The sequence below is a fragment of the Manacus vitellinus genome, unplaced genomic scaffold (genome assembly GCF_001715985.3).
Source record: "Manacus vitellinus isolate BGI_N305 unplaced genomic scaffold, ASM171598v3 scaffold_8_pilon, whole genome shotgun sequence".
NCBI classification, from domain to species: domain Eukaryota; kingdom Metazoa; phylum Chordata; class Aves; order Passeriformes; family Pipridae; genus Manacus; species Manacus vitellinus.
Genome location: NW_021940864.1, coordinates 13,098,166 through 13,110,358, shown reverse-complemented (window position 1 = coordinate 13,110,358; position 12,193 = coordinate 13,098,166). Strand labels below are relative to the sequence as shown.

The following is a 12,193-nucleotide window of genomic DNA, read 5'->3' as shown; positions in this document are numbered from 1 at the left end:
ATAAGTAATAAAGGAAAGAAATGAGAAAAAACTCCAAAACTTTAGTTGCACATACCTCAGCTGTGTCCCAGTCAAACTGGTGCTGCTTCATCTGTTCTCCTGTGAATGAAGTGCCAATCTATTTGGGTTTGGTTTTTTTTTCCCTTCTGGAGCTTCCTTCTGATAGCTGTAGCACATGCTGTGTCTGGGTGCCACCTCCTGCATTTTGCAAGTTCTGTTTTCTAACTTTCGCTTGAGGTTCCTGCAGCTTGACCACTGCTCTCCTAAGGGTGGCATTTGCAGGGGATCTCAAATCTTTCTTGGTCACTTATGCAAGTTAGGACTTTCTCTTCCCAGTTATGGCCCAGCTGTCCCAATGCAGGGCAGAGTTTACCAGTTTTTGAATAAAGTGCACATTATTTGTTCCACAAAAAATCTAATAGTCATCATTACATATTGGGAAGAGTTGAAGCTTTATCTCTTTTTTTTTTTTACTTAGTAGTAGTTTTCCTTGAATATGTCGGAGGACTAAATGTTTTTCGAAAGATGGCAACTGGATTTTATTTGAACCAGGAAATTTCTCTTTCCTGTTCTTTTTTTCTGATTCTTCATGTTTTAGGACAGTGGGCTTTGCTGTGTATCAGCCAACATGGAGATTTCTTCAATGTTCTGAATGCACATGCTTTCAAAATGAAAAGACCTTGACAGTCTTATTAAAAAAAAAAATTCCATTTCCAGTATTAGCAGAGGAGAAAAATGGAGCTTCATGCATCCCTTTACCAAGCATTGCATAATTATCAAAGGCTGAGATAGATGGCATCTTTCAAAAGCTTTTAATTGTTTTTTCAGCTATATGTGTGTACCTGTAGAATGCTTCTGAGTATTGCTTCCCTTTGTTATAGTCCAGCACACCGGACTTTGACTTGCATGTTTAGAAGAACTGCAGACACAAAGATATGCTTTGACTTGTGTGGTCATTGGTGAGTCTGGTGTGAAGGGACAGAGCAAGAGAATTGCCTGTGCATAACTGCTCTGAGTGCACCTTGAAAAAAAGTCCACATTTACTAATGAGCAGTATCCCTTCTGCAGTCCGTAGTTCAGTGTGATGGTAAGAGGTTGTACAGCATACTTCTCACATGTTCTGTGCTTTTAGATTTCAGAACAAGTCTTGAAAAAATGGATTCAACTGATACTGTATTTTTGTGGAGATGAGCAAGAGACAGAGATGCTGTTAGCAGCTGCTGAAGTTCTTAAAAGTATAACATCATTCCTTCTGATCAGTGAGAAGCTCATTCTTGGTAAGTAGTATTATTTTGTGGATCTTTTTAGATTAAATCCATTAGTACATGACATATATGTATACAATACATTTTATGTACACACAGACAAAACACATAATTACCTCAAATTTTTTTTTTACATTTTAATAGGATTTAATTACTAAACATGTAGACTTATTTAAATTCTGTTAGAAAAAGCACATGTGCACAGCTTCTTGCAATAACTCTGCAGAAGGGGGACATGAGATGTTGTTATGTCTCCAGGCCACTGTACGTTGCTGTACAGATTTACTAGCTTGCAATTGCTCTCTGACTTCAGTCTTTCTGAAATACTGTATTAGTGATGTGGACATACTTTTAGTTTAACACTGTGAGTGCAACAAAGCTGTGCTGGCTGAATGTTGAAGTTAAAGGCTTCAGTCTGGAAATGAGGGGATACATTCTGCTGTAAGAATGATTAATAATTGCATCACATTATACAATGATTTTTTTAAAGTTAATGTTAGGCTGTCTCTTTAGAAAACAAAGAAAGAAGGAAACAAAACTTACACAGTCTTATTCAATAATACATTACTGACCAAGAGGCAAAGCTAAGTGAAACTCTCAGGTCTGTTCTGCAGAATACATGTTTTTTTTCTTTTAGCTTTTTTGTTTTTCCCTGCCTTCTGTGAATAGAGAATAAGGGGATTTTGTGATTAAGGAGCCAGGAGATATACAAGAATAAGTAGTAACAGATGATGAAGAAATTATTTTGCGTCCTGAACAAGACAGGCAGCAGTACTGCAGTGAGAATTTTAGCAAATCAAGGACATGATCTGGTGTTTAGTTGTAGTGATATAAGCTCAGAATCATTCTCTTAGAGGGGTTATGCACATATAAACAGTTTTGACTTTTACACCTTATTCTGCATCATCTTGCTTGACCACATACAGTAAAAAGTAGAAGTTAAGGAGACAGTGGTTGTGTGGAATGGAGTTGTAGTCGTTCCCATAAGCTTCCATTATTATGCTCATAAGAGGAAGAATGAATGCTGATCAGTATGTTCTGGGTGACCCCATCATTTCTCCATCATGCTGCCTGAGGGTTCAAAAAAAGTCTTTCTGGAAAATCCATTTGCAGACTTCCACCACTGCTGGAGATACTGTAGAAATTTGTCTAGATGGGGCAGCTGGCCATTGAATCTGTAAGGGAATAATTATTCTGCCCTAGCTGTGCCAGTGGAACATTATTGAGTGTGTTACGTTAGGAAGAAAAGCAACTTCTTTCTGAAATAATTATACTCCATGCCATTCCCACATAGGGAAGTTGTATGAAATACAGGAATGCTTTCTCTGCCTGTGTAATAAAGCCTTGAGCAATTTATTGTGGCCAAGCAGTGAAATACAATTGTCTGGCTAGCCTTGTAATACAAATGTCTGATAGACCTACTGATAGCATAGTTGAAGAAAACCAGCACAACAATGAACCACCAGCTCCCTTGTTGTCTGTGATCACCAGAAAGTAATATCTAACAGCTGGCTGCATCTAAAAGAGATCTTCTAGAAGATTCCCTTAATGAGGATGTTCTAGAAGACCGGAAAAGTACCCCAGCAAACCTAGGAGCCTTGTGACTTCAGCTGGTCATCCACAGTGTGACAGCACTAAGTGGCACAAGGGTTTGCAAGTGGATTATTGCTTGTGAGATGAGAATTGCCACTGGGGTGGTATATGCTGTCTGCCTGCTTGGGGTCTACCAAGGGAGCACCTCCCTCTGGGCAGTTACCTCTGATTAGTTTTAACTGTGTGTATGTAATTACCCTATGGATTTAACTTGGCTTGATTCCAACAAATAGTGTGAGTGATGGGGTGAAGTGGATGTGGGAGAAGTAGGTGACGGGTAGATCCCTGAGAGGTGGGATCATTTCCTGTTTCCTGCAGGGAATGGCATTTGTATCCAGCACTACTGGCATTATCTGAAGAAAGCTTGGTTTGCTCCAGGCAGATTGCAACAGCAAATTCATGGTCAGAGTACATTGGTCAATCTCCAGTGGCAAAATTTTTGACATTGCCAAACGGGAATTCTGCACTCCTAGAAACTAGAAAATTCAGAGCACTCATGGCTTACAGTTGAGCCCAGATAGAGAGGTCCATTCTCTTACCTGTTTCCCACTGTTTAAACTAAGCTGAGTCTACCATCTAGATAAAGTTCACACATGCTGAAAATACTTTGATCATATTGGCAGTCCTTTTGCCAGTGGTTTGTCAGTGTGTTTCTCTCCAGTATTTCACTGCATTTATTTTGTTTAGCTGTGGAAACAGAACTCTAACTTATTTGAATGCATGTAAGAAATAGAATTCTAATTTTTCTCCATAAATAAATGTAGGACTGTCTGATACCCTTGCTCTGTGGAAATGTGTGGTTCTACTGCTGCAGAATGAAGATTTGGTAGTAAGGGATGCTGCTGCTGAAGTTATACAAGTGGCACAGTCTGAAAAAAAGAGCAATGAAGAAACAGGTATGTTAACTTTGCTTTTAAATATTATTGGATAGTTGGGAGGCAAAGGTATTTCTCTTTTCATCACAAACTTCTTGCTAACCGTAAAGTGCTCCATCCATCTCTTATAAATGTATACCATGGAAGATAACAGAAAGTTTAACTATGCTTTCTTATTTTGCTTTTACTGTTCTTGGTATAATTTACATATGGTTACATGGCTATGTGAAAAAAACAACAGCAGTATTCAGCTTTATGGTTCTTGCTGCGATGAGTCAACTACCACATAATTTCACATTTTTAAACTTCTTTAATACCAGCTTTGGTCTAATATAATGCAGTGGAAGACACTCTTTGAATCCCAGGTCATTATAAGAGCCTGATCACAGAGAGATAGGAATCTAGGAAACAGTATTCAACTCACTGATTCATTATTAGACCTTGAAATCCATTTAGATCCAGATCAACAAAGACAATTCTCAGCATACCCACAATGTGCTTTTGAGGATGTAGGCCTTTTTGTCTGCTTGCCCTAGTTTACTCAACCCTATTAATTTTAAAATAGCCACAAAACTTGAGTAGGCTTAACTAATTAATGTGCTTCACTTTGAGAGTCTTTGCTGACGCATTCTTCCATGTGTTGTGTGTAAATTAGAATTTGCTACCAAGCTCGTCTCTCTCTGGTGGTCCCCACTGGTCTGTGCTACTCAGTAATGCCTGTACCAACTTGTCTGCAGCCAGTTCAAATTAGTCAGCCATCTCCGTGTGAGCTCACGCTAGGCTGGAGATAAAGCAACTCTGTGGTTTAAAAAAAATAAGAAGAGGCAGCAAAATTATATGTTTGCCACTCTGGTAGATAGAAGTAGCCAGGAATCTGATCGTGTGGCAAGTGTTTTTTTGAGCTAGTGCTGTTCTGGCATAGTGCTATGTGGTAGAAGATGACAGAAGGAGGGATATGTCAAGGACTGCTTTCATCCTTCTGTTAAATCCCACATCTTTGATTCCAGCACTGTCATCACAGCTCTGGCAATTTATCTAGTTCCAGCTACAGCTCTCTTGAGTGTCCAGGGCTCTCTGTCTGTGTGCCTCAGGTCCCCAGCACTGTTCTTTAAGAGGCATCCTCAAGTGTCTCAGGATGGTACTTCCTTTGGAAATAATACAATGCTGGATTGTCTCTCTGGCTTCTTGTATCTTCTCCCTTCTTCCTTGTTGTATCCCAGTGCCAAGCATATTTCTCTGTAACTGGATGAGAACTCTGTCCTACTAATTAATACTAAGGTCATATCAGTGCTTGCTCTTACAAATTACCGCTTTGCAAAGGAGAAGTGGCCATAATTGAGGAAATAACATCATAATTGTTTTATATTTGCTATGTTCCTAAATAGGATAGGGACTCCTCTCCCCAAACTTCTGTTAACCCCCTAATTACACTTAGTTGTACCTTCCTGTTTTTTCACTTACACTTCTTGTAATGAAATGAGTGTCTTTCCTCTGTGTCTAGAACAGAATGCTGTTTTTGAAAAGATAGAATTCAGTTTCTTTTTGCCTCCATTTTACATCATTGTTGTTTCTTCCTGTGTTCTTTTTTCCACACTGACTCCCTTCAGGTTTTGTGATTTGCTTTCTAGTTTTGAGGGAGCAGGGCAAGGAGTTTTACCCTTGTGGTTTTTATTTATAACCAGAATAAAATAAACTTACCTTTGTATGTTGTTTACTTCCATTTACCCCCTTTCTTTTCATGTGCATATGAGAGTATGCAATATGTTTGGGTCTGTGGTTTAGACATTCCATGGATCACCAGTGCTCTCTGTCCTGGGAATTTTTAAATTACATTCAAATATCTACTTATTTTTCTCAGTTTTTGCACCCTGAAAGTCTGATTTTTCATCACAGCACTGATTTTAAAATAATCTAGGCTCATACACTGAAATTCATTAGAAACCGTGAAACAGCTCTCTTTAAACATTTTATTTGATAACAAATTGCTGGATGTACTGCACTGTAGAAATGTGTTATGGTGAGTTTTGTCTTTTACTGCTGTTAATTTGCTGTACAGAGGGTAGGAATGCTGCTCACAAAATACAAGCACTGGACTTGCCAGAAATTTTGGCACTAGCGTCTTCATATCCACTCTTCACAAAATCCTCTCTCGCACTGTATACACAGCATGTAAGGTAGCAGTAGACTGTAGCTGCCTGCAGAAGAACTGTATTGTCAGCTTGGGGAATCAACACCCTAAGTACTTCATTCATATGTGAGATCCAGAGGAACCCCTGATTTCCTGCCCCTGCCCTTCCTGTATGCTGGCATCTTGTTTTCCTGTGAAAGAATAGAGTATGAAATGTTGTGCACTTGTGTGTAAAAGCTGGACCGAGGCTGAATGAGTGTCCTGCTTCAGCAGAGCAAGATGTGAAGTTGGACTGATGTTAACTATAACAAAGTTACTTGCAAAGGTTGTTCATATAGTTGTTATAGCACATTTTTCCTTTATGTGCGTGTTGCTGAACAACAGTATAAATGTGTAGCAGTATGATAGTGTCAAATAATAGGTATTTTCATGTCATTTATAGATGGTGAAACTGGAGGCAAATGATCCTGTCTATTATAGTGTGGTTTCACCTCCAGTAACAGCGCCTATCTTGTGCAATTTTTTGAAATGTTACCGTGAGCTCCTGGAAGAGAATATGAACTTGGCTTCTTGTTATTCCCTCATGGCTTTTAGTGAGGGCAAAACCCCGATCTCCTCAAGTAACTAATCCATGGAGCTTTGGATCACTCAAATTATGAAAGCACTAAGCTTACACAGTCTGAAATGCATGGTAACAAATGTGATACAAGAACCCTGTGAAAACTGCAGCCCCCATTTTCGTTTGAAAGGACAAAAGCTCAAAAGACCAAACACTGATACACAGCAGGGCTCCTTGCTCTACCCTACTCTTCAACCCCCAAGAAAAACCCTGCAAAACCTACTGTTTACTTTTATGAAGGCAAGGACTTTCATTGTTACCAGTAAATTTCATTTTTTAAAATTTATTTTATTCATACAGAGAAGCTTGTTTTAATTTTGTAGTATGTGCAAAAGCTCATAATTAGGAGGGGAAGTTACTGAGGTTGGCTGACAGCAGTCATTTTCTGAGCAGAGCAGGTCAAACAGAATCCTGTCATACCAGAAAGGAGAAAAGCTTTTGTTTTCCTTGCTAAAAATACCAACTTAGCAGGTAGTTAAGGTTTTCCTAATAACTTGAACAATATAAATCCCATTTGTAACTCAAGGTATTGTATGTACACTTTGTTGTTGTTTCCTCATGCGTTGAGGTGTAAACCTCTCGGGGATTGTTTTATTCCTTTTAGTATGAGGGAGGGTACAGGAAGTATTGTATTCAGTGTAAAGGTAGAATAGCTGCTTTGAAATCTAATTAAATTAGTGACCCATGGCTGTGTAAAGTCTAGACCTATTCATAGCAGCATTTCTTATACAAGAGAGTTACTCCTCACATTTAAGTCAGGGAAATAGGAGGGGTTTTTCTCTACTGATGATCGCTTTACTGAATATCCTGAAAAATTCAAGTAACTGCTGCAACAAAAACTGTACTTATTCATGTCATTTTCCTCTGTGACTTTTTTTTATCTAGAGAACTATTGCCTGAAGTTATGAGCTTGTATTAGAGAAATTTGAATAAACTAATTTTTTTACTATTATAGCTAAGCCAATGCAATTCTATAAAATTCTATATAAAAAATACCTTTAGTCAGCTTAACCTTTATGTTGGTAAATTACCAAATTAACCTTAAAATGAGTTTAAGAGCATTTTTAGTGTCGTCAGCATTAGCACCAATTTAGCTGATTTTTAAAATTGAGCTGAATTAAGCTTAGATGAGCAATTAGATTTGCAAACTTGAGTAAATCCTTTGAAAATGCCTGAATGATTTAGCAGCCTAAATACTCTTCTTGAATATAATTTAGGCCTTCAGGAACCTTCTGCTATGTGTATTGTGAAATAGCAGTTTTATAGAGAGATGAGCAAGTTCGCTCATGGACTATGAGCTGTGTGGCTGCAGCAGAGCATTGTTCAGCCAAGGGTGGGTAAATGGCCCACTGTGAGCACCACCATCACTGGGTGCACTGTAAGCATCTTTGAAAATCAGTCTAATGTTGTTATTTCCCTCAGTTTTTGAGTAATTCTGAAAATGGGATTGTGGCTATAAATTGTGTAGTCAGTATTAATCCACTGGCCATAATTTCAGGTGTATTAATCCCGATCCTTCTGTTCTCATTTCATATACTTAAGAAATAATCAAGAGATGATACTCCTGTGCCAGGAGTTTCTGAACAAAAGGCAACGCAAAGCTCACTTTTCCTGATGGTTGTTCCCTTTCTGATAGATTCTACTTTTTATCTTCAATGACAAATGTCCTGTTTTTTTTCATTCACCAGAAAAAAACCAAAACAAAACATAGTATTAGCTGGCTTGTTTAAAGAAGCTGACTCCACCTTCTGAAGGGCATCCTGTTGGGAAGGGGCTGGCACTACGGAGGAGACTGAGTTGAGATTCTGATGGAAGTCTTCATTGCTGAGTATTAACCTGTATTTTAGTGGCCCACAGTATTTCAGGTTTATCTTAATGCATGTAGGAGCCTTTCAGCAGCAACTTTCATTTTGTTTATTGACTAGAAGGTATAAATGTGTGTAAAGGGAGAAGTTAAAATGTGCTGCTTGGGGTGGCAGGGGGGAGAAAAATATTCAGTTAGATTGAAAAACTAAAATATTTTCAAGGTGACTCTGAATTCCTTTCTAGACTTCAGAAAGACTTTAGACCTAACTGTTTGACTGGTTGACCTTTCTCTTTGTGAACCATGCTGCCGTCTTGGCATGAAGGAAAGCAAAGCAAGTGAAGGTATTGCTTGCACCTCTATTTCTTTTTTCACACATCATGAGTGGAAAAGTCAAGGTAAATTCAAAATAAACTTCTTCATGATTCTAGAATTGTGTGGCTGTCATAAATGTGTGCGGAAGAAGGTTTATCTGCATGGGGGTTTATTTGGAAGTGATGGTTTAAATAAGCTTTAGCAGAGGTAGGACAAGTCAAGGGAAGATCAAGAGTTAAGGAGAAATCCTACTCAGATTTTTTTCTTATTCCTATCCTCTAAAAATCTTCCTTGGTGAACCTAAGGCTGTGCAGAAGGTTTCATACATATATGCCCTAAGAAGATATAGTAAATCACTTGAGCAAGAGATAAGAGATAAGGCAGTCTGTGTGATGTTAATGCAGCACAATGGTCTGGCAGTCATCATCGACACCACAGGGGATATCAGCAAATCATGGGTGACTGGCATGATCCCAAAACTTGTACCCCAAATATCCTTTACAACTGGCCCATGAAGCATTTCAGGACAAGTGGTTCAGATTTCATCTGCTCCAGTTGCTAGTGAAACAACTACGAGTAAATGCTGGGCAAACCTAAAATGCTAAAAATACCATTGACATCGGTGGTGTTTAGCTGCATGATGAAAGCATCCCACATATTGCATGGGAAACAGTAAAGAAAGGTATTTTATTTTATTCGTTGCCTCATCTGCTTGTTGACATTTGAAACTATGTTTTTAAACTATTCCTTAAAATAAGTGCAAATTTTGGCCGTAGCAAAAGGAGCTTTTCTTCCACATGTTTATGGTTGGGTAAATGCATTAAATAGATTTCCTAAAGCTTTAGTACATCAGCATGTCAGGTTAACCCCCTATTTACTTACAAAGTGCTAAGTCCATGCTGTGGGATTGGAGATGGAAAATAACTGGAGGTTAGAACCTGTGCAACACTGCTGTGTGCAATATGCAAGTTTTAAGTCGCTGTGTCTCTCTCGATGAAATATAAAGGAGAGATGTTAACAGTCTGTTCAGAACTCTCATTTTCATGTGACTGGTGTGTTCATCCTCTTGCCAAACTAGGGTTCAGATTCACCACTTTTTGCTCTGCTTCTGTACTGGCATAACCTTCCAGTGAGGCAAATAGGAGGACTGTGGTGAATAAAAGAAATGTCAGGTTACTCTGATCCTGGACAAAGATTAATGTGTAGGGTTCAGCTTTTCTCATGCACTAGGTGACTTGCCCTGATGTTCAGGTTAGGCTAATAGGCCTCTGAGGCCCCAGACAGCTCCTTCAGTTGTGGGTCTTAAAACCAGTTCTGCCAGCTGTCTGGCTTTGAGGAATAAGTGGTAATTGCCCAAACGTAAACTAGGGAACTGCATGCAAACTGGTTTAAGGATGCATTAACTGGAGTCTGTGGCAGGATTGTAGGTGATAGATTTCCTTTGCTTGATTGAAGTCAGACTTGTGCATTTTCTTCTCTATTCTGAGATTTTAATTTCTTCTCTATTTAGCAGTTTGATGGGGGGGTTTACAAAAAGCACAAAGTCAGAACCTGACTGTAGAAAGAGCTGTGCTGAAAGTGCCTGGAGCTCTTCCACTAGCCAGCTTGAGAATGGAGGTTGGTTGGCAGTGCTGTGGATGGGTGGCTACAGCTGCATAAAGAAGACTGAACATTTTCATTCTAAATATGTGACTTGCTATGATACAGCTGCTGTGGTGTGGAAAGTTAAGAGCTTCCTAAAAATGGGTCAATTTCAGATCCTTCCTAATGCACTGGGTAGAAAAAACAGCCAATTGGAAAGAGCATTTAAAAAGTGCTTATTGCCATCCATGATTTTCAGGCTATCTTGAGAGGTGCTTATAATTTTGGAATCTGTTGGTCAGAAAAATCTCCCAGTCAGGTATTGTGATATGCCATGGGTGCTTGGGAATGGTCCAGAAGTTCTCATAGTGTGGTCTGGGTTACTAATGGAAACCTGCTAATCATATTAGCCAAAATATGTTTATGTTCCTTGTATCAGGGACAAGTGGAAGGAAGGTTAATGAAATTTTTTTCTGGAATCAGCTCAAGGATTTCTTCTGCTTTGTGAGTACTCTTGATAACTGCATTCTGGTAACTAGATGTGCAGCTCACTAAACAGAACTGGATTTCTAAGCCTGCTATGAAAGAACAGTATGTTAGGGTTTAAATGGGAGGTGGCATTTATCCAAATGGCCTTTAAGCAGTAGAAAGAAGAATAGACATAGACAAGATCCATCCAGGCAGAAGCAGAAGAGAGTATGGAAAAGTTTTGATACAGTCAAAAGCAACAAAAAATCACAGGAGCAGAGCAGAGCTGCTCCTGTTGCAGAATGAGATGATTTTCTAGAAATTAAGTTTACTTTCAAAAGCTTATGCATGGAATCTATGTGATAGTCTGTGTTATAAGCAGTACTTGAGGCCTGAGTGGAGAGGTGTAAAGTAGTGGCGGCAGTTTGTGGTATTATATTCAAACGTAGTGTAGGACTTTGTATTCAGAGACACTGTAAGGTGATGACATCTCTTCAGTTACATTAGATAAGGCATGTTGAGGACAGGAGGAAGGTCAAACAGCTGTGTGTGTATTCTGGGAATCCTCTGAAGCAGGCCCAAGTGAGGGAGGCAGCGGGTGCTCTGCTGAGAATTACTAGAACACTCTGCACGGTGAAGAGCACTAGATGTTACTGAAAAGTAGTGTAAACCGTGGAAGGTAACATCACTGATAACATACTTAAGCTATCTGTAATTATAGGATCGTAAGTAGAATAGGGTTCACACAGAAAAAGGAGAGAGTTCTGAAAATGTTGAATGTTGAGCCTTCTGCTTAAGGGACCCTGCCTCTGGCTGCACCTTTTTTTCCCTTCTGTGCTTTTAATGGTCAGTACTTCCTTATGCACGCACACAGAGTAGGATTTATGCAGAGAGACAAATGTGTAATGATGGCCATTTAAATTCTGGCAAACTAAATAAGTGGTAAATACCTGTGCTATTTGGTGACTACCTGATGACTATGATGACCTTATATTTAAGAAGTTTGTTCCAGAAAGCAAAATGACACGTGGTAGAGATTATGAAATACTTACTGTGGCTAGAAGCTGTAATTTGGGGTTTTTTTACATCTGTGGTAATAGTTCTAAGAAGGTAACAATTACAGGTCAGTCGCAAGGATGAAAGAATTGAGGTCTAGGAGTGTAAATGAATTCATCTGGTCTCTCTGTTAGAATAAATTTAGGGCTGTTTCAGGAGCGTATTTGACTTGCAGCCTAGTTGGATCATATTTTCATGCTATTTGTAGTAATATTTCTGTTATACCTGACATTCTAGTTTTATATCCTAAAAATACCTCCTATTGTTATGAAAACTTTTGGAAGATCTGATTGGGAAGTAATTAGGTCTTCAAAATTGCATTTGCAGTATGATTGTTTCATTGCTTAATGGTGACTCTTGAATAGTGTTTAACTGTTGTCCTTAGATACAGAGGGGCATCTTCAGTTGGCTGGAAATATGGTTTAAATATTTTTGTTCAGAAAACTCTTTAGTAATTACCTTTGGGCTCAGGGACCCATTGTTGAATAT

At 38.9% G+C, this 12,193-nt stretch overlaps 1 protein-coding gene across 1 annotated transcript in view; it reads left to right on the top strand.

The window, feature by feature from the left end:
• The window catches only part of THADA (THADA armadillo repeat containing), a 163,115-nt gene that overhangs the window by 131,663 nt on the left and 19,259 nt on the right, over nt 1–12,193 (top strand). Inside the window, exons 35-36 of the mRNA XM_018085265.2 lie at nt 1,133–1,277; nt 3,623–3,754. Of these exons, the coding sequence (XP_017940754.2) occupies nt 1,133–1,277; nt 3,623–3,754 (277 nt within the window). The remainder of the gene's footprint in view (nt 1–1,132; nt 1,278–3,622; nt 3,755–12,193) is intronic.